This window comes from Miscanthus floridulus, chromosome 13 (genome assembly GCF_019320115.1).
Source record: "Miscanthus floridulus cultivar M001 chromosome 13, ASM1932011v1, whole genome shotgun sequence".
NCBI classification, from domain to species: Eukaryota; Viridiplantae; Streptophyta; class Magnoliopsida; order Poales; family Poaceae; genus Miscanthus; species Miscanthus floridulus.
This window is the reverse complement of record NC_089592.1, coordinates 51,366,218-51,388,677: the sequence shown is the minus strand read 5'-3', so window position 1 is coordinate 51,388,677 and position 22,460 is coordinate 51,366,218. Positions and strand designations below refer to the sequence as shown.

The following is a 22,460-nucleotide window of genomic DNA, read 5'->3' as shown; positions in this document are numbered from 1 at the left end:
CAATTGTCGTTCTAGCTCAGTATTTAAGTGACCAGGTTCATAAAGAAGTCCATGTATCTAGTCATATGGATGTCCAGGTTCAGACCTGCAATGATGCACCTGGTTCAGAGCTACGACGACAGAAACAACGGGACGGAGGGAGTATCTCATATTTTGAGAAGCCAAATAATTTTAACTTTAACTAAATATATAAAAACATTAATATTTATGATATTGAATAAACATTATTAGGTTAATTATGTCAGATATTTTTAAAGTAAATTTATTTGAAGATGTAAATTTTGATACTATTTTTATAAATCTAGTTAAAATTGAGATCATTTGACTCGTCAAAAACTGAGATAGAGACTTATTTTTGGAGTTTTGGACGACGGACTCCGCGTACTTCAGAACCTGCAGGTATTTCTGCTGGCTCGCTGATGGAAATGGAGGAAACGCAGGTCCATAGTCCTACACCACAGGGAGAGGAGAGCAACCGTTACGGACTTGGGCAAGACACGAACCCAATACCGCGGCCCTGCCAGCGACGGCCACGTTGGCGCCACCGGAGGTGGAGATGGAGCCGGAGGCCGATGCCATGGCCCTCGCGTCGGACGCCGCGGCGCCTGAGCTCCCATCGTCGCAGCTTGGTGAGCAGATCCCGTGTTTCCCTTTCCCTTTCGAGGGATTTGCGTTAGTTAAATTTGTTGCGGATTTCAACTAAATTGAAGGACCCTTAAAACCCAGCTCCTTTTTAATTCAGGGATTCAGGTAAAGGTTTCCAGGTTTTAAAGTGTGGTCTGAGCTACGTTAACGCTGATTTTGGGGTTATGGTACTAAACCTGTTTGGGAGGAGTGTCAGTCCCTATCTAGTAGTAGTAGGTCGTTTTGTACCACTTTGTGTGTCTTGGTTAAGAATTCAGCAAGTGCTGATACCTACATGTTAAATGGAGATCATGTCTAATTGACCTCATCACTGTGAACTCTTTAAGTAGGTTTTAGGGTTTTGTTAGTTTGTCTAGTACTTCGTCCAGTGGGTTCTTTGCTAATTCTTTTTTTTGAGTAGCAACAACAAGGTATTTTCACTAACAAGTATAAAATGAAGCTCATTTCATGTGATTTGGTGGAATCTTTTGTCTCTGCTCATCTGCTGACAGTTGGTACTGGAGTTGTATCTGAACAATGCATTGAACATGACTGTTTGCTTCTCTACCAGATTTTTTCAAGACCAGAGTTCGATTATTATGTGATAGCAACACGGGAGATTTTGATGCTTGGGTATCATTAATAAATGCTGCAGAGGGAGCATCAGCAGTAAGTGGAATCTTTCTTAGTGTTTTATTTAATTTATTTTCATACTTTGCTACTGCCTCTCTTTTTTTCCTCATGTGAGGTCCCATGACCACATACAGAGATTGATAGACTGATGTGTCTTCTTTGAGTCCTTTCAATGGTTTTGAATGCTGTGCCAATGTATGTTACAAACATTCATCTGGTTTCTGATGATAATGTTCTTTCAGGATGACATAGAAGTTATAAGCTTGGTATACCATAGCTTCTTGTTGGAATTTCCTTTGTGCTATGGTTACTGGATCAAGTATGCAGCTCACAAGGCACGACTATGCACAACCAGATATGTAGTGGATGTTTATGAACAAGCTGTCCACGCTGTACCTCATTCTGTTGATATTTGGGTCAGTTACTGTGGGTTTGGTATATGTGCATTTGAAGAACCTGCTCATATCAGAAGGTGAAGGAAACATCAGTTTGATCTGTGTTTGGAATCAATTTTTCTTCTTATTTACACTGATGCGAAAATTTCCATTCTCCTTAGTCTTACCATTTTCTTCCTTTGCCCATTTTGATCTTTATGCGCAATTCTTAACATTTCATGTTAGCTTGTATGTTTTGAATGCCACAAATTGAGAATTTGTTCAGCTATAATGGATATTTTTTTATTATTAATTCCTAACTTCTACCTAGTAGATAGAATTGAAAGATTAGGGCTGAAAGAACATTGATTTGACAAATAATTACTAGAAAAAGATGAGCATTTTCTTATATGGAGTAAATTTTCAATACGGGTATCAGATCAGACTAGAGAGACTTTGAGCATGATGATAAAAGAAGTGAAGACCTCGGGAAGAGAAACAACGTATTGCTGGTAGCCTGGTACCCTCATTAAAATATATTAACCATTCAAATCTCTCTGTCCCCTCCCCCACCCAAACCATCCACTCACCGATTGAAATTTGTTGTTAATACTTATATTATAAGCATCATAACCTGATAAATTTTTCATATGTCGTGAAATTGGATTATACTGAATTTGTGACAACATTCTCTTTTAGAATTAACCTGGAATGTGAAATGGAAGGATTTTGTTTAAATGGATACACATGACATCTCAGAATTCAATATGGATGTTGCCTTTAGCAAATTATAAATGTGCAAAATGTTGAATAAGCATCCCTTGATTGTTTTGATATAATGTTGACCCTTTTCTGATGGGGTCAACTTACTCTCAAGTTTTATCATGTGTAACTTGTGCATATCTCGTACTAATACCTCTTCATACATGCCAGTTTATTCGAGAGGGCTTTATCTCTTGTTGGAAAGGACTATTTGTGTTATCACCTGTGGGACATGTATATAGAATTTGAAACCTCTCAGAAGCAGCTGGTTCAGCTTGCCACCATTTTTATCAACACACTGAAATTTCCCACAAAGAAGTTGCACATGTATTATGAAAGGTATATCCTCATGATATCACATTGATTTAACATTTGCACTTTAGGAATTATGGTACTGCAATTGGGCTGTTCTCCCTATTATTATTACTTATGAGTATGGAGGGTTTTGCTGCTGCTCTTGTTAGTTGTTATGCTGCTCTTTTACTCTTCATACTAATGGTAAATGATAAAATATAACTTCTTTTCTGTTAAGCTCCGATCCTGAATCATATTATCAATGTGATTGACGACCTGGTTATATAATAGTAAATTGTTTTTTGAGTTAGTCAATGCAGAGCTGACATTAAACTGCCACCTCCTCTTGATATGTGGAGACAATGACAAATAGCTAACCTCCAGTTACTACTTACAAAAGAATATGCTAGGATGTTCGAGAAATCTAATTCTTGTACTTCAACTCAAATGAAATCTTTTGCAGACCATAGCAAAACGCTGACCTTACCGATCAAGGTTAAAATACATCTAATAGGATTGCCAAGAGATTTATGCAGGCCCTTAAGTTGCATATTAATAATTGCTTTGGATAACTAGGAGATGTTGATACTAGAACTGTCCATTCCTTCACGCATCAAAGTTTCTTAATTTATTGAATTATTTTTTGTCTTACTAATAGACCTCTTTTCTTTCTTTCTTGGGATTGTAAATGTGCCAGTTTTAGAAAGTTTCTAACATTATTGGAACAAGAGGCGACAAGTTGTGTTGCTGAAATTTTATCAGAAGAAATGCATGCTTCTGAAATGATAGGCGCTGAAGATTCTGAATTGGATATATCAACTATTATTTCTGACTTATTTGACCAAAAAGGTGGGCATCTTAGTCCTGAAGCATTGAAGCATTACTTATCTGCTGGGGAGAGGCTCTACAAAACGTCCAGCAAGATTTACAAAGAAATCTGTTACTTTGAGGCATCCATAAAAAGGCCTTTTTTTCATGTCAATCCACTTGATGATGATCAGCTTGAAAACTGGCACCAGTATCTTGACTTTGTTGAGAAGAATGGAGATTTTGACTGGGTATTTTTTTTAGTTTTTTTTTTATGCAGAAGGCTAGCTTCATATATTCTATTCGGGAATCTGATTACTTCATGTCCTTGCCTTTCATTTGTGCAGGCTGTAAAACTTTATGAGAGGTGCTTGATCCCTTGTGCTAATTATTCGGAGTTTTGGATCCGCTACTCAGAGTATGTCGATGCTAAAGGCGGCCGAGAAATTGCAAACCATGCTCTGGGTCGAGCATCATCATGTTTTGTAAAGGTATCACTTGGTAACATACTTGGCATTTTACATCTTCCCATAGTTTTGAGTGTGTAAGGACCCTATGTTCTTGTGTGTTATGTGCATAGTTGGATATGGTTCTAAGGACGAAGGGTACAATACCTGCTCTCAATCTTACTACTGGCAGGGGCACAGAGCTCCTCTTTGTGGCAGTGGCTTTGAGGCATGGTTAAGGAGGGAGAGACTAGATAACTTCTTTATATAGATACAAAACCCTTAGCAATATTTCAATCTATATGATAACTGATATGATTCATAATCCTTTTGTTGCCAAAATTAATCTTTTTGGTATAGGAACGGTCTTTAGAACTGTGACTTTTGATCACTAATTTCTAGTGTAATATATCTCTATAGTATCATGATACTACTTTTCGAGTCCAGTCTACTCCCTCTATTCCATTATACAGGGCACTTTTGCATTTTTTTTCTTTTGGCCATATTACTAGGCTGGCTGAAGTATCGAGGAGGCAGGTAATTGCTCAAGACAGCTGAAGCGTCACATGCATGCATGGGGGCCTAGCACCGAAGTGCCGGATGCTCTCGGAACGAATTGATTTGGTGGAAGAGCCAGGGAAGAATTTACAAACACAGGCTGAGTACTGCGCAAGAAACGGAATGATGGACAGACTTCATGGCCAGCGGTGTGGATAATTACGCGAGTTAATATGTTTGCATGCGCGATGGACGGACGTCTTGGTATCTGTAAATACCCTTGTAACGCCCTGTAAAACGGAACGGAGGGAGCACTAATTAAATTTCATGTTAACACATGCATTCACTAACTCTTGGTACTGACCATAACAGCTTCTCAAGCAAATATTGCTAGTATGATGATATAATTGTCATTTGAATCTGAGTGCTGAGCACCTTCAGTTTCAATATGTAAAACAATATTGATTGTCAAAGTTTAGATATTTGACTTAAAGCAACTCAAAACATATTTATTTGTGACTGAGGGAGTACGTAAGATACTAAATAACTGATCATAGTATACTAATTAATTGTTTTGTGTAAACATATATACATTCTGGATAAGATAAAAGACCTCACAATCCTCACCACATCCTGCTACAGTTCCATAGGAGCTAGCAGTCCAATTTTCTGAAAAACAGTAACACACTTCCCTCACGGCCACACAGGAAATCTGAGGGATGTTAATGGTTTCAGGTGTTTGATCACAAAGTGGGAATGCCGTGGGGCTTGGCAATTCCTTCTCTGACAACCTATTGCAGTCCAATAACGATTAAGGATAGCACGCCATATGAAATTTATTACTGTATGGGACCCCAGATTTCCTAATCCACTTCCATGGTGCGAATTGAATGGTTCCAACAAAGAACACAATCACTTTTGATACATCTCTTTCCCTCAACTCTGATGCTCAACAATGCTGGAAAATATTTTATTTTTTTAAATGAGGGGACACAGTTCCAAATAGCTGCACCTAAAAGTTGTATTTGTTCCTCTTCCTTGCTCAGTATGGTGAATTGGTGACTGATAGCCATTATAGATTTATTGATTTTCTTCTATATTGAAGTTCGTTGCCTCTCCTTTGAATTGAGAACCTCTATCACTCTGCAAGCCTCTACTCGAATGCTTTCACATTATTATGCTTTATACGAATCTGTCATATGTCATGCCTGTTGTGACTTGGCACAGTTTCTGATTTTATGTACCCTTTTTGGCACGTGAGTCAAGCTTTCATTAAATTCATGGACCATTAGAATTTTGTCACAAGCGTTTCACAACCTAATGGATGGAAAGATTTAGAACATGCACTTTTCTGCTAGCAATACCAGTCTCATTCTTATTTTATTCTCTTTTGTTTATTTCCATCCAAGCAGGAAGTTCCAACTTTCTGCATGTATTATGCGTTGTTTAAAGAGCAAATTGGTGATGCACCGGCTGCGCGCTCTCTTTTTACTAAAGCAAGAAGTTACTTCACTTCAGGGTTTTATGCAAATATTAATAGGCTGGCCAACATGGAAAAACGAATGGTATACACCAATACATTTTCGTCCCTTTTGTATCTTTTATAATCTTGCACCCTTTGCCAGAAGACTATCCTCTTACAATGTTTAAATGTTCATAGGGAAACACTAAAGCAGCTTCTGAGATATATGAGATAGCAATTGAGGATGCAGTGCAGAAGAAGAACATAGAGTTGCTTCCTGACCTGTACAGCAATTTTGCTCAGTTCATATATGCAGTAAGAACAAAGTACTTTGCCATGAACTTCAAGTATGCTATGCCCATTTCAGTTCTTATACATGCTCTCTGCAAAGACATCCTTGAAATCCATGAAATGAAATGTGCAGCTTGTAGGTTGTTCATTCTTTGTCAAACATGTATTCCCATATCTGCAGTTGACTGAAATTAGATTAATATATATGTGTGAACAATGTTTGTAGCAATTTCTGTCTCTACTTCTAAAGTAAGATGTGAGAAACTGTTGATTTTTCTGTTGTATGTGCATTATCAATGTGTGTAACAAAATCTGTCTCTGCTTCTATGGTAAGATACAGGAAACTTTTGATCTTTTATCTAACATATTCTTCGTTGCTAGTGTCTGTGTTACACTACTATGTTTTCCTTTTCTTTTTTTGTTTTAGGCTGACATGTTGTTCAATACAGGCAAGTCATAGCATTATTGAGGCTAAACAAGTCTTTGTCAAGGGAATAAATCGTGCACCCTGTAAACCATTGATTAAGGTGCATAATTTATTGAGTACAGTTTGTACAATATTTACCTTTACCTGTACATAAAGAAGCCTTAGTAATTTTTATTTTATTATTTTTCTGATTAGGGATTCATACAGTTCATGAGTACACATGGAGGGCCTAAAGACATACCTCTTCTTGATTCTGTTATTTCTAATGCCGTGACTCCAGGATCTGATGTATCTACAGCCTTAAGCACAGAGGACCGTGAAGATATCTCATTGTTGTTTTTGGAGGTTAGAGAGTTTCCAATAGCTAAGCATTTATTTTCCTCCCCACATGCTCCTTTAGTAGGGGGTGTACAAGTACCTGTTGCATTTGCTGTTTGCAAAATGGCCATCTATGTACTTGTGCAGCTCCTTCACTTCAATCACCAATCAGATGGTGACTTGGATGAAATAGGGGTGTGCACAGGATATGATCCTCTTCAATATGTACTGGTACAACGCACTTGTGTTACACATGATGGAAAAGTTCACACAAATAATTTGGATATTTTATTTCTAAAATGATTGGTTAATAACTAAATTAAAGTTATCTTTTGTTTTGCTTTCTCTCCACATGAAATTTACCAACCATGTATTTTGAATTGAACACGGCCCATCAAATATTTACTGAGAGGTAGATATTACAACTAGGAGCAATGACAATGGATGTGGTCCATTAGACGGTCAACAATAAATTATGCATGTTTTTTCTTTGTTTATAGTGGTGGTTGGCATTGGGGATTCAGATATATATATATATATATATATATATATATATATATATATATATATATATATTGAATAAAAATAGCCTTGTGCTATAGCCTGTAGTATCTTAATGGTTGGTTTGGGGACCTTGGACCAGAATAGGAATTCCCTGCTTATCAAATGGCAGGACAAAGGAATCAAGGCTAGTACTGGGTTGTCTTGTCACTACTCAATGATTATATTATCTAAGAAAGAAATATTTGTGTACCCTTGTTTGATCATTTCCAGCCAGAATTGCATTCTTCATTTTGATTTTGATGATAGTTGTCATCTTTTTTTTAATGTTTGTGCTACTTTCCATGAACGCCTTTGCACATAACTAGCATTCTCGGAGTACTAAGTTACCTATTCTCCTCTTGGTCATAAAATTTTTGGTGTTTTTTTACAAAGACAGCAAAATCTTTCTTACATCAAACTCCCTGTACATGTACAGATTTAATTGAGGACATCAAAGTTGCATGTCTGTTAGAAGTTTTTTTTTTCATAATGTATAATCTTCTTTTTTTTTCTTTTTTTCGAACACGCAGGAGAGCTGCGTATCATTATATTAGTAGAAGAAAAGAAATAGTCTTACTGAGACTAAAACCCACAAACACCCACACACCCACTAGACCATAGAAGCTAAATCACCGGAAAAGAGTTACAAGGACGACCACAAACCCCCCCCTGCAGAAACCTAAGTTGCAGTTCGGGCCCCTTAGCCCCTGCCACACTCCACCAAGCAGACTCCTCCTTGGCCAGGTACAGGACCGAGTTAACATTTGGGACTGCTCCATTGAAAACACAGTCATTTCTGTGCCGCCAAATGCTCCAGGCTCCTAGGATGACCAGAGAATTCAGACCCCTTCTTAGATCACCTTGAACAGCACCATCAATCTTTCTCCACCAATCATCAAAATTCTGATCAGCAGGTGTTGGAGCAAGGGTTGCAGCACCAAAATGAGAGAGGAAGGAGAACCAAAATATTCTTGAAAAAACACAGCCTACAAGAAGGTGATGAAGATCTTCCTCAAGCTGGTCACACAGGACACACATTTCTGGATGAGGGAGGCCCCTCTTTGCTAACCTGTCTGCAGTCCAGCACCTGTTATGGGCCACTAACCACATAAAAAATCTGCATTTTGGGGGCGCCCAAGTTTTCCAAGTTCTCTCAAAGGGTTCAAAAGAGATGGCTCCATAAAACAGGGCAGTGTAGGCGCTCTTTGCTGTGTACTGGCCTGAAGAGGAAAGCCTCCATAAATGTCTATCAGGGATGCTCTCATTCAGCTCCACCCTAGATAAAAGATCCCAGAGATGGATATACTGAGATAGAGCAGCCGGACCAATTTCTCCCTGTAAGTCCTCTATCCACCTATTCTCAGGAAGGGCCTCACTAACAGTACGTTTACTCAATCGCCTTTTAGGAACCAGAGCAAAAACAAGAGGAGCAATCTCCTGGATTCCCTGACCATCCAGCCATTTGTCCTTCCAGAACAGGGTATTAGCCCCACTTCCCACTTCTGTACGAACTGCGACCGAGATGAGCCCAGCGACCTCCTTACTGACCTGGACCGGCAGATTTGCCCAAGGTTTGTTTGGTACACTCCGCTGCAGCCAAGGCCATCTTGCTTTCAAGGCAATCCCCAATGTTTTGAGATCAGTTATTCCCAGCCCGCCTAATTCCCGAGGTCGACAAACCTTGGGCCAGGCAATAAGACATCCCATAATATGAATTCTAGGATACCTCATATTCCAGTACAGAGGGAGTAGTATAAAAGATCATGCACGCATACCACATTCTTATTGAATCACACAGATAAGAGTACAAATGGTTAATAAATGGCATAGTTAAAGTTTGAAGGTGGCACCTTCCATAAAAAAGGGTATCGGTCTTTAACACCACAATTTTTTTTCTCGAAAAACGTAGGAGAGCTGCGCTTCTTTATATTAAGAAGAAAGAAGGGTTAAGGACCCTTTACCACTCACACCACACACCCCACTGTGTGTGTATGTGTCTTTAACACCTACTATAATTCATTAATTCAACATTACCAAGATCCAATAGCTAAAAGAACCTACCTGTTTGTGAAAACTAAATCAGTTAGTGTGTATTATATGGGATAATATATCTCAAATGTAGTAAATCGTTGGACACCGTGGCAGTATTTGTTGGGCGAGTAGCGAGCTGCACAGAGAGAAAGAGAGATGCGGCTGAGGAAGTTATGGCACCTGTTGAGCTGTGGCCTACTGGCTATCAATTGGGCTATACCACCAGTCCATCAAGGCATTGTGGGGTCGGGGGGAGGGGTGTCCGTTCCTCCTCGCCATGGGTACCTGACCCACCCTGCTATAGAGAGCGCTCTGCTTCTTGTTCCAAGCAAGTTGGGATAAGCTAGATACAAATGCAAGAAGAGGTAATAGTAATGATAGTAAAAGGGGCCAAGAGACTTGGTTGTGGCTCACAGGTTGAGTGATGTAAATTGCTGACCACTAAAAGTGGAAGAAATATTTTTTGGGACTAGAGGAGTAATAAGCATTTGGTTGAGCCATGTGCTAAATTGTTGTCGCAGATTAGGCAAGATGCTTGTTTACCTACCAATCCATCTTAGCTAATGGATATTCCCGTATTTTATTTTCTGAATGGAAGGGATGTTCCCTTGTTGTCATTTATTTCTGTTGAATCTCAATTATAGTTGATTTTTTAAAAAAAGGTGAATCTTAAGTGTCATGCTGGAATAACTAGAGATAATTTTAGTCTTTGCTTAAAATTTGCTCTGTTTCGCTGGTCATGCTAAGGGAACATGCAGCTGTTACAGCAGGAACTCTAAAATACATTGTCTCCTGTATACGATATATTGCATGCCTCATTTGTTTTCCTGCTCACAGTTTGTTGACCTCTATGGGGGTATTAAAGAACTCAGAAAGGCGTGGGCTCGGCATAGTAAACTGTTTCCTCACAGCACTGGGAACATTTCACGGCATTATTCTACTATGGGGAATAGCCTTCAAGACACTAACAAGAGGAGAAAAACAGAACCGTTGATGGTTGCTCGTGATCAATCCTTAGAAGATACAATCGAACTGAAACAGCCACCCAAAACTGATGATTTTTCTCTTATAGTTGATAAAGAGAGTGAACCACAAGTGGATAAGGACATTGTGGATTCAGGAAAAGGACATAGGGATGCAGGAGAGCAGAAAGCTTTAGAGATTGTCAATTCACATAAAGAGACCATCAGGACAGCTCAGGAATGCACTGACATGGTTCACAGTGAACATATCCTGGACAAAAATGGAATGCAAAAGCAAATGAATTCACATGCCAAAGAAGAGAGTAATCAAGATCTAATGTTGCATGAACAAAATGATGAGAAAACAAATTCTCGTGCGGCGGAGGCTCCTGTAGCTGAGTCAGGTGACTGTGATTCTCCTTCCAAAGCAATTGCTAGCTCTGAGAACATCAATTCTGAGGGCAAGGTCATTGAGGTATCTGCAAGCAGCCATCTAGAAACAGTATGCTCAAAATATGACTTGCCGTCTGGATCAAACATGCACAATGAAGGAAATTCTTCTGGTCCAGCTCGAATATCTCCAGAGCTGGAGGAAAGGCAACATGTGGAGGTTCAGGTAAAAGTAGACACAGAGCATGATTTGTCTGTCAGTAATGCAAACCTAGAGAGGTCTTTTGATGGTCCAAATCCAACTGAATGTGACAAGGAAATCTCTGCCATTGGTCATGGGAGTCAAGACCATATTCAATCTTCGCAGTCAAATCAACTCTCAGCCTGTGCAAAACCTTTGAGCTTGGACTTAGCGAAAACAAAATCGGATACTGTCGGTTTTCAAGCTCCACTTCGACACCAGTTGGGGAATGCTCAAACACATCAATCTAATAACCTTTCACATAACATGCAACAGCAAGAGCGTACTATGGCTCAGAATGTTCAAACATCTGCACAAATTCACGACCAATTATTTGCACAGTCTAATCACGGAAACCAACAGTATCTCCAAACGATGCAAGGGTATGCATCACAAATGGGGCAATATTACCAGCAACAACTGTATTACCTGCAGGCTCAGCACAATCAACAGATGCAGAGTCTGCAACAGCAACAGCTTCCAACTGAGCATCTTCAGCAAAATTTTATGCAGCAAGTACAACAGCTGAACCAGCAAATGGTACTTTGGCAGCAACAAGTGCAGCAGCAGCAACAGGTAGTACTACAACAGGCACTGCCAGTCCAGCAACTTCCTGACGAAAAACAGGGTCAGTGTCCTTCTGGGGATACCAAACACGACCAAAATAAACAGCAGCAACAAGCACCTCAAATGGATCAACAAAGCCAGCAGTTGCAGCAACAACCGCTTCTTTGTCTCCAGCAACAGCAGCAGCAGCAACAACAAATGTATCTTATACAGCAGCAGCAGATGTATCAACAACAGCAAGCTCAGCAACAGCAGCTCTTTCAGCAGCAGTTAATGCAACAACAACAGTATGTACTGCAGATGCCACAGCAACAGCAAGACTCAGTTCAGCAGCAACTGTTTCAGCAACAACAGCAGCAGATGATGCTTCTTCAGCGACAGCAGCAACAGATTATGCAACAACAGATCCAACAGTACTTGCAACAGCAACAAAACCAACAAGGGTCCAAGAATCAGACTTACAAGTCAAATCCTCAGGTACTTACGCAAATTATGATGAAATACAATTAGTATGGGCATAAACATGAGTGATAGCCCATGCTGTACTCTAACTTTTAATTTTGTTTGAACAAATTCGAACTTTAAAATTTTCAGCAGTATTTCAACACCAAAGTTCAATTCTCTTGTCATTCTTTTATGTTAATCCAGCTCCCCTGCGTTTCTTCAAGGTGTTGTGCTTCAGGATGCTTCATATAAAAAAGTTTATCAAATCAAACATCAAGTTTTATTGTGATCAAATATCTAATTTAGGTATAAACTTTGGCTCTTCACTGTATGGAAAAACTTTATCCTAAACGCTAAATGGTAAACAGTCGGTCACCTGCTGTTTAGCCCATTATTCGGGCAAAACAGGTGTTTAAACGGGCAAAACGGCCGTTTAAACGGTCAAAACAAATGATTAAACGGAAACGGTGTACCACCGTGTAGCGTTTAAACAGTGTGTAAATGGGCTAAACGGCCGTTTAGGCGAACAGCAAAGTTGATATGCATAGGAGAGGGCTTGTTCAGCATATATTCATTATTTAGTTAGGTTATAATTCTTATGAACCATTCTAACTTCTGTCCAGAGGGTGAGAGAGGGAGAGTCAAATGGAAAATGGGACAGAGTATCTTGTTTATTCAGCTAATGGATATCCACTCTTGATTTTGTTATGTTTATATATTTATACCATGGATGTCCTCTACTCACTTTCATGGACCTTTTTACAGAGATAACTACTTAACCAAACCCCTTGTTTAAGATATTTTTCCTTGTAATTCATGACTACTTGGCTACACTAGTGAATCAGAATCCAATATTCATCTGAGTAATGCTACACCTGCAAAAATGTTTTACAAAAAACTCGACTTGCATTGCATGCTAACATGGACAACAACAATTGTGCACACTGATTTGAACTTACCAATTGAAAGGTTTCCTCTGGTGGTTGGTGGTGGTAAAAAAAAACTCGTCCAGGGGGAGAGGTATCCCCCAGATTTTGTTTTTATGAAGTTTGTGCCAGCCTTTCGAACTTGAACTGGTTGACAGGGGTTTCATTGACCCTTGGACTTCAACGGTCTCACCAGTGTAACTCAATTGGGAGAATTTGACCGTGGTGGTGGTGGTTCATGTTAGCAGAGCATATAAGTAGAGTTTTTGTAGACCATTTTGTTAGGTAGCATTACTCTATTGTCTATTCATCTTGAGCACATTTGACTATATGAGTTAAACTCTATTCTTGAGGAAAGAGTCATGTAGGGCATCCTTTCCCAGCTTAGTACGTAACATGTGACACTGGTATCAATCAGTCAGCGCACTCGTACAGTCAGCTTAGTACCTCCAAGTGTCTCGAAGTTATCTTTGATCTCCCTTCTCTTTTCTTGTGCCTCTCTTCTATTTGGCTCTGACCCCTTGCTGTTGGCATCCTGTTTGGCTCAAGTGCGGTCCAGCACCATCAATGGGGTGTGGGACCTCAGCCAGCTACCTCTCATTTTTTCTTGTTGCTTTCCAAACTCACCCTGACATTTGCAATTTGTGCTGACATGATCGTCTCTGCTTCTGAGATAATGTGTTAAGGAGCAATACCTACAAGATAATCATCATCATCACCACTCGCATGATGATGACCACATTTGCCCACCTGAAGTCCATATTGGCTGACATGACAACAATGGACAGGGAGCCCAGGGGGGCTGGCGCCCTCGTTAGCTAAAGTAAAATATCATGTTGCAATGTTTCAAAAAATCATCACAAAAATCATGTATGACATATAAAGTTAAGTATAGTTGCAACAATCCAGTTTAAAATTCATCATAGATGTCAAGAAACAAAGTAGACAAGCAGTCAACATGGCACTGTTCAACATGGGCTGACAGTGACACGTGTTTTCTGAATCTCAACGTCGAAGATAGATTTCAAACTGAATTGTTGTGGCTACACTTAACTTTAGGTGTACTACATACATGATTTTTGTGATGATTTTTAGAAAATTGCAACATGATATTTTAGCTAAAGAGGTTGGCAGGGCACCATATAATTTTCAAATACCATATATGTTGTTTGGCTGCCGTGCCAGTTGCCAGTTGCCAGTTGCCATAGGGCTGGTTGGGGCTGCCTGCTGACCTGCTACAGAGTAGTCGTAGATTTTTCAAGAGTACAGAGTCAGACAAAGCAAAAATGAGTCTTGGATTGACCAAGTGCTTGTTATGTATGTTTCTAGTTTCGAGGAGAATTTGAGCATGGCACTGAACCAGGATCTCATGTCAGATTTGCTATTGTCTTGGTTATTTTGCTTGCGAACTGAACTTGTGTCAGCTAAGCAGCTCATTTGCTGGTTCATGGATTTCTTGCTGTCTAATTCAAAACTTCACGAGCAACCCTGCCTGCATGTGCAGAGAACCTATCTATATCTTGTCTGCCATTTGTTCTGAGATATTATCCCTTTTTCAGGAGGATGGAAGGAACAGGCAAATGGAGCATGGGCAACTGTCTGAAGCTTCACAGGTGACATTTATTATCCACTTGTCATACACATTACAACAGGTGGAATCATGTCGTTTGGCATTCTTGAGGCTATTGTTGTCAGTATTAGTTAATTATTTTTTTCACAATTTCCAATCTTGATTTCCCTAAAAAAAATCCTCAAATCCTGCTGTACTTGTCTCCTGTAGAGTGATGGTTCCAAACTGCGCAGCGGTGAACAATCTGAGTTATCCTACCCGTCAACTCCTCAGTCACAACGCTCAAATCACTGAATCATTTAGGGTCATGTGACTTCTAATCAAAAGGCCAGATATTTAAGTACCATCTGGGTAATGTATCAACGAACATACTTAAGAAACATGGAAGGCGCATATCCATTTCCTTGTCTTGCTGCCAGTGGATGCTGACAACATACTGTCAGAGTGGTGATGATGTGCTGCCCTTCCGGAATGGTGATGAAGCTTCAACTCCATGCTACAAATTTTATAGTGGTGGGCGCACCGCGCAATTCAACTGACAGGTGAGGTGACTTGAATCACCAAGAACTAGTCTCTTTTGAGTCGCATCCTGCAAAATGTCAGCTATGGTTGATAGCTTGGTATGAGATTCTCAGTAATGCTCACATGTCAGAGGGAAAGGGGCGATGTGATGTGTTGGAGAGTTGAATTGCTGGGTCTTAGTGAGGTGCACTCGATTTTTTCAATTGAGACTTCAGTCAAGCAGGTATATCAAGAATATATTTGGATGAAGCGTGTGATATCCTGTTATATATATATATATATATATATATATATATATATATATATATATATATATATATATATATATATATATATATATATATATATATATATATATACTATGATATATCATGTATGGTATAGCTCTCGGTATCTGCACTGGCACAATAGGGCTGAAAAGAAAGCAGCTAGCAACAGCCTGGAAACTTACAGTTCTGCCGTCAACCTGGTGGTACACGTGTACACATTTTTGCCTGGACCAAACAGCCGTCGTGATCATTCGTACACAGGAATTCACTTGGCATATTAGCGATGTGTCAACGTCATAGGTGATAATGTTAGATACTGAACATAATTGTTTATTTTAAGTGTATACCTGCCCAAGCATACTAATTACAGGAATTGTAATATTAGATTCTATGTTTTTTTATGGTTATATTGTGTTTGGTACAGAATCTGATTAGAAAATGAGATATAAAATGCCCTGTGTTAGGACATAGCCCATAAACCATATTTCCATTCTCTCCAAGGTTTCATATTCTCCAAATGATATAAAATGCATGTGTGTCATGATGCAACTCCAATTGAGAGTTTGATGTTGGATGATACCAACATCTCATGCAACTCCATGAATGATCGTCAACGCATAACTCCTTGATTGACAAAAAAGTGCGTTAAACTTGAACCGCAATCAACATCTCAAAGCAATAAAAGACAAACTCTAATAAATAAAGACATCGGCAAGGTATAATTAGGCAACCATGAAGGTAAAACCATAATATCATTCTTGGCGTATTGCACTTTATTTTATTCAAAAAAATAAAGTGCGTTAAACTTAAACTGCAATCAACATCTCAAAGCAATAAAAGACATAAACTCTAATAAATAAAGACATCAGCAAGGTATAATTAGGCAACCATGAAGGTAAAACCATAATATCATTCTTGACATATTGCACTTTATTTTGTTAAAAAAAATAAAGTGAGGATAAACATAGCATTGGTCATACCCCTACACTATTGCCTTTTCACTGATGAAAAGAACATTTACATGCACACCTAAAAATAGTTAGGAGGCAAACTTCGTAGTAAAGATAAATATTTGAAAATACTCAAGATCACATGTATATACTATTCAAAAGAATAATTTTACGTCCATAAACTCAAACCGCCATCTTCCCCTTTTCATTGTGAAAATTAATATCTTAAATATATTGCAATACAGACTTACACACTGGGCTCTCTATTTCAGACAATCCATTTGTTATTTTCGTAACTATTTTTATACAACATGAAAAGTAATGATCGAGTATAGTAAAAACATCTATGTAAAATTTCATGTAACTTTGATATTCACATTAAAATTTAATTCGGCTGTTTGCTCGTTGTCATATGAGCGCTGGTTTGTCTGATGTGGAATCTCAGCCTGTTCGTTTGGCTGTGGCTTGTCGTAAACGATCGTAAATTTCCAGCCAGAACAGTATTTTTCTCTCACACAAACCAGCCAGCAGTATTTCTTCACGAACCAGCAACGATACGAACCAGCCAACCGAACAGGCTGTCTATCGTTGCATGGGATAAGGCAAGGGCAGATTTGTCCTTTCAAGAAGAAAAGAAGATGAAAATATAGAAAATGAAGGAAAACCCCCCGATTTGTCAAATTCTGTGAGGTGGAACTTCTGACACTCAACTTTCGAGATAGCCTGATTTTCCCTTCTCATTATAAAATCAAATTTTTAACCTCCCTTACTTAAAAAAAAATTTTGCATCACAAGCAAATTTGGATGACGGTTTTTGTGCAACGTGGCTTCACGTCAATAACGCCATATCAGTTGCAAGGGGATAAATCGGACTTTGTTGTACTAAACATGACCTGAATAGGATCAAGTATGATGTGGCTACACCATTACACGACACTTGTGTTCTTATCAAAGTCACCTAAAGCTTTTCATAGTCAAGTCATCGATGTAGATTAATTATAATACATATGAGAGCATCTACTAGTAAATAAAAAGCAAAGTATGTCCATAGAAAACTCAAATAGTTTTAATTTAGGCACCATAAGATACAACATGATTTTAGAAAAACTATGAAATTAGCTTCATAGTTTTTAGGTCAAAATAAATTTTCTATGGATTTTTAAGATTAAACTAGATTTTAGAAAAAAAAATTATTAGTGCATAAATTTTCCATGAACAAATTATTCAAAAGAAATAGTTGTTGTCTAATTTACATCCTGAAATGTCAAAGAAGTTTGATTTATCCTCTTCGTAGCTAACCTAACATGAAAAAACCGTCATCCAAAACCGTTTAAGATGTAAAAATAAATGGTTCTAAAAGTTGAGAGGGTTAAAAATCCAGTTTTATAAGTGAGGATAAAAAAATGGACTATCACAAAAGGTAAAGTGTAAAAAAAATCATTTTTAACTTGTCAAATATCTCTACAGAAGAGAGTGTTGGTTTACACAAAGCCAGTCGCAAAAGGCATACTTGTCGCCTCGGCGGTTCAGCTGCAAGTGAAACCCCAGTACCGTACTACCATTTCCACGGAGGCTACCGGATAGGATTTGTCTACCCTCCACCGCGCCTCTCCGTTTCCGCCATGGCTCCGGCCGCCGCCTTCTTGTCGGCGTGCGCTGCTGGTTCCCTTCTCCGTGCACCCTCCCTGACCCCTGGGCGTCTTCTTCTCCCCGCTCCACTCTCCCCCGCGCGCGGGGACCGCTGCCGCGGCTGCAGCCTCGTTGGCGTAGGCGCCAGCACGAGCACCCGTCGCGCGCCAACCCTTCGACGGAACGCCTCCGCGGAGACGGTGGTTCCCTACGTGCCGGGCTCCGGCAAGTACATAGCGCCAGACTACCTCGTGGTAGGCAGCACGGTTCACTGGATCGCAAATCTTTCTGCGCCTCGGCAGCAGTCGGTGAGTTCGAGTCTGAGCGGTGCTTTGCATTGTTCGTGGTTGCAGAGGAAGGTGTCGGCCGAGGAGGTGCAGGAGCTGGTGAGGGGGCACAGGAAGGTGCCGCTCATCGTTGACTTCTACGCGACCTGGTGCGGGCCCTGTGTTCAGATGGCGCAGGACATCGAGATGGTGAGCCACGCTCCCTGCCAGTTTTCCATCCTCTGGTTCTGTTTGTTCCTGTGTGACTGATGTTATCTTGGCCAACACAATGCCTGTCTGTGAAGTTGCAACCAATGCTAACAGTGGTATAAACGAGTTCTGTGTGCCGTCAGTGGCACCTTCAGCAGAAGCTATGCGATGAAATGGAAAGGAATGTGGTACGCAGCTATGCCGTGCATAGGTTCGGCTGGATTAAGCAATATGTGAAGGTTCTGACTATATTTAAATACCTCCATTGGGCAACTTAGTCTAGATTAATATCAGACTATATATTATTTGAGAGGAATTTAGACAGCTTGGTAGCAGGTGTAGTCTGGTATTGGACAAGTTGACAAGGCCTCCAAGAGTAATTTAGACAGTTTAGAATTTTCATCTGAAATGAACTAAAAAGAAAAATATATCTCTGAAAATAATAAAAGACTTCCCCTAACAAATATTGGTATTCTTAGCAATTAGCAATTCTTCTTTCGTGTCTTTTCAAAATAATGTGAAAAGACGACCAAGGAGAAAAAATCTTGATGAAAACCACTTTTGGATTTCTAGTTTCCATTAAATCATAATGAATTACTTGAGGATTCTGTTTAATTATTGCTGTTATGTTGAACCTTGGAGCTGTTTGCACCTATGTGTGCTCCTTTTCTTAGGGCAAGAAGATTATCTAATTGCTCTGCATATGTTGATACATCATGCAGTATCTCTAAACAGTCCTTTCAATATATTGCAGCTTGCAGTTGAGTATGAGGACAATGCTCTGTTTGTGAAGGTGGACACAGATGATGAATATGAGTTTGCAAAAGACATGCAGGTACACCCTAGATGGCACTCATTCAAGCCAACGAAGTGTTGATTACATTCTTATTTAGGTTTCTCCTATTTTTTACTTCAATTATTAAAGTCACTAATAATGAAACATTCAGGTAAGAGGGCTTCCAACGCTTTATTTCTTCAGTCCAGACCAAAACAAAGACGCCATACGCACTGAGGGGCTAATTCCTATGGATATGATCAGAAACATCATTGATAATGAGTTATGACAGCTGATAGATTATTGTATTAGGCACATAGGCAATGTTTTCTGTTTGTAGCAGATGAAAATTTTGTCATGAGGCTAAGTATTACCACTAGGTACTAGTTTGGTGTGCTTGATGTTTTGTTTTGCTCCAATGGTAGGGTTTCCTCTGTGCAAATTGTTACTCTGCTGTTTTGTATTTTGTGTCATCAAAAAAACCTACATGACTCATTAAATAAGGATTATACTCCCATCGAATAGCTTATATATAAGATATATCGATAGATTTGTGTGATCCTCTTGCCTCACTACTTCAATAATAAATCAAGTAATACTGCTCTTCTAGAACAGAGATGTCCCTGTTCGCTTCGTTGAAAGTACTGTTCGCTGATTTGTTGCGAGAGAAAATATTGTAGCTGATAAGCCAGACTGATAAGTTCAAGCGAACAGGGACACACTGGTTTAGGCCTTTAGGGACACACCGGTAACATCAAGGTGGCTATGGCATGATCAATAATAATGGCTAGTTCTGGTTGAGCATTCCCTTTGAGGAAAAGAAGAGAAAAAAAGCTCTGGTTTATTATTTTTGGATGTATGGGGATGTGGGATAAAAAAAAACCCAGCAATATGCTTCCTACTTTAGCACCCAAAAGGGGGGCCCTCTACTTTTCTCCTCAGACCCTCATTCCTAGGGTTCTGATGCCCTACTTTTCTGTATGTTTTATTCATCTCTCTCCTTTTCCACCCACATCCACACGGATGTCTTTTCTCTTCTCGCTCGTGCACCACCTCCACCACCATTGGCCTATACCTAACTCGAGCCCCCCACCTCCCCAGCCTCACGCCCCACTTTTCTCAGCAGATTAAAGAGTCTAGGAGGAACCCTAGGTCCGGCCATCGGAGCCCTAATCCACTCACCAGATCTCATTGCCAGCCCACCCGTGCTCGACCTTCCCTCGGTGCCCTCCTAGATCTGGTATGTCCGAGCTCGACCTCCCCTCGGCACCTTCTGATGAGGACATCACTCCTTCGGATGTACCCGTTGATCCTCCAACCATCATGCAAGGTCCAATAACCCGGGCTTGAATGTGTCAACTCAATTTAGAGGCGAGTTCGTTCTTATGCGATCCTTTTCATACTTTTAAGAATATATTACTATCTAATGATGTTATCTTGCTTAGGAACATTGGAGAGGGTCATAAGGGACTTAGAGGAAGAAGTGGAGGCGTTGATGACCAGCAAGGACGTTCAACAGGAACCAGAGGCCTGGTCCAACATGATTTCGAGTCTTCCTCGGTCTCCAGGACCAGTCTGCCTTAAACTGGTCACCCAGGACGCATCCGGACTCCGTTTTCGACGATCCACATATGGTTGGAAAGCTAATTTTATAAGGAAGCCAATCCAAGTGGTTTCACATCAAAAGCCCTTCAGAATCAACGGAAATCGTTGAAACAAGTCAGCGTCCAGAATCTGCCAGGGTGCTACGACACCGTCTTTTGGTCTGTTGGACCGTATATCGTGTTTGGGCCCATTAGGGGGCGCGTCCAGGGTAGGCGACGACCCTAAGACCTTTATAATCATACGCCGCCGCCGTCATTAGGTTTTGGGTTTTGCTTAGATTAATCTGTCGAGAACAGTTTCGCCGTTCATCGGTTTGTGAGACCCCAACTTCGTGAGATTAATCATTCATCTGCAATTTGGTTGCTTTCTTTCTTGTTCTTGCTTGTGTTCTTCGTTGCGCAGGTAGGGATTAGCCTTCTTGGCGAGGTTAATCGGATCCGTTTCTTGGTTGATAACCAGAGGAGTTGTGGTGCTAAGATTGCAGGGTTCGATCTTTCGATCTGAAGCCGGATCGGTGTGTCATTATCCGCCACAACGATAGTTACCACTACCTGATGGAAGATCGGGATCTTCGTTCCCATTACCTTCCTCAGATCCGGTTCATCTAAGGTCAACCTCCCCTTGGCATCGTCCTCGGTTTTGGTCAGCTCAAGCTCCATGCCGTACCCAAGCTCAACCTCCCTTGACGCATCCTCGCCTAAGCACTTTGGCTCTGATCCCTCCCTGACGGCGGCCTCCCAAGTGCCTTTGTACCAAAGCTCGGCCTCCTTGGCGCCTTTTTGCATGAATTCAACCCCTATGGCTATCTCCTGTCGAGCTCAACCTCGTCGGTGCGTTCCAGCCTGAGCTCAGCCTTCGTAGCAACATCTTGCCCAAGCTTGAACTTACCCTCCATCTCGTGCCCAAGCTCAAGCTCCCCCTCCACCTCCTGCCCAAACTCAACCTCCCTGACAACCTCAAGGTGATTTTTTTATTTTCAGTCATGGTCCACTTGGTTTTCAATTCAATAATAGCTTGGGTGGATCAAGTGGTGCAATGTGTGGTGATAGTGAATATCACACCCAGCTTTAACAACAAAATCGAATGCAAATCACATGTTTATAAGAATTAGTTTATTCATACATGTGGCAACATTAACAAGATACATTGCACTATTTATTACAAAAACAATGACTTCATTACAAAACAACCCAAGGGTCTAAAACAAAATTGTACAAACTTTTTAACATCTTCTATGGTATCTCATGATTCTCACGATGCCATTAATCATAGTAATCTCACTTGAGCACCCTGTAATTAGAGTACTCCCTTCACTTTGAGTTGAATTCCCATATTTTATTAGGAAATAAAGTTAAAGCTCACTCGTGTGATTTGAGCCTTCTTCTTGAATTTTTCTGCCCCAAAGACGCCACATGGCCACATGGGCTTCTTTCATAACTCCAGTTGTATCACATCAATTTGTGGTATTAAGAAATCTTAGTGATTTGGCCCTCAAATTAGAAATTACTTAGGAGAATGATCACCCAAGTTTTGTATATACGAAGAGAGCTTGGTTGCGATTGGCCGCAGTTGATGCAACTGAGGTCACCTATTTTTCTGGTCGGACATGCTTACACCCGGTCGT

At 40.2% G+C, this 22,460-nt stretch overlaps 2 protein-coding genes across 3 annotated transcripts; both read left to right on the top strand.

The window, feature by feature from the left end:
* The first annotated feature begins 408 nt into the window (after window positions 1-408).
* On the top strand, window positions 409-15,438 carry LOC136499224 (pre-mRNA-processing factor 39-2-like). Of its 2 annotated transcripts, XR_010769943.1 has the most exons (14): window positions 409-629; window positions 1,196-1,293; window positions 1,500-1,729; window positions 2,565-2,732; window positions 3,385-3,745; window positions 3,842-3,985; window positions 5,851-6,003; window positions 6,099-6,215; window positions 6,641-6,718; window positions 6,814-6,963; window positions 10,348-12,147; window positions 14,600-14,653; window positions 14,821-15,152; window positions 15,263-15,438. XR_010769943.1 is itself a non-coding variant. In XM_066494934.1 (13 exons), the coding sequence occupies exons 1-13, from the start codon at window positions 557-559 to the stop codon at window positions 14,902-14,904; spliced, it is 3,510 nt and encodes a 1,169-aa protein (XP_066351031.1). In that variant the 5' UTR covers window positions 409-556; the 3' UTR covers window positions 14,905-15,438. The 2 variants fall into 2 exon arrangements, 1 of the variants encoding a protein (XP_066351031.1); XM_066494934.1 differs by having other exon boundaries at window positions 14,821-15,438.
* A 2,439-nt stretch (window positions 15,439-17,877) lies between these two features.
* On the top strand, window positions 17,878-19,781 carry LOC136501837 (thioredoxin-like protein CITRX, chloroplastic). Its single transcript, XM_066497366.1, has 4 exons — window positions 17,878-18,234; window positions 18,334-18,456; window positions 19,211-19,291; window positions 19,404-19,781. Exons 1-4 carry the CDS (start codon window positions 17,974-17,976, stop codon window positions 19,518-19,520), a joined length of 582 nt encoding a protein of 193 aa, XP_066353463.1. The 5' UTR covers window positions 17,878-17,973; the 3' UTR covers window positions 19,521-19,781.
* Window positions 19,782-22,460: the final 2,679 nt, after the last annotated feature.

Excerpts from the sequence above, each read along its gene's own strand:
- LOC136499224 (XM_066494934.1), top strand. The coding sequence starts at position 557 with ATGGAGCCGGAGGCCGATGCCATGGCCCTCGCGTCGGACGCCGCGGCG. Across the intron at positions 630-1,195 it reads GCTCCCATCGTCGCAGCTTG|ATTTTTTCAAGACCAGAGTT; the intron begins GTGAGCAGATCC and ends CTTCTCTACCAG. Across the intron at positions 6,719-6,813 it reads CCTGTAAACCATTGATTAAG|GGATTCATACAGTTCATGAG; the intron begins GTGCATAATTTA and ends TTTTCTGATTAG.
- LOC136501837 (XM_066497366.1), top strand. The coding sequence starts at position 17,974 with ATGGCTCCGGCCGCCGCCTTCTTGTCGGCGTGCGCTGCTGGTTCCCTT. Across the intron at positions 18,235-18,333 it reads TAGCGCCAGACTACCTCGTG|AGGAAGGTGTCGGCCGAGGA; the intron begins GTAGGCAGCACG and ends TCGTGGTTGCAG. Across the intron at positions 19,292-19,403 it reads AGTTTGCAAAAGACATGCAG|GTAAGAGGGCTTCCAACGCT; the intron begins GTACACCCTAGA and ends TGAAACATTCAG.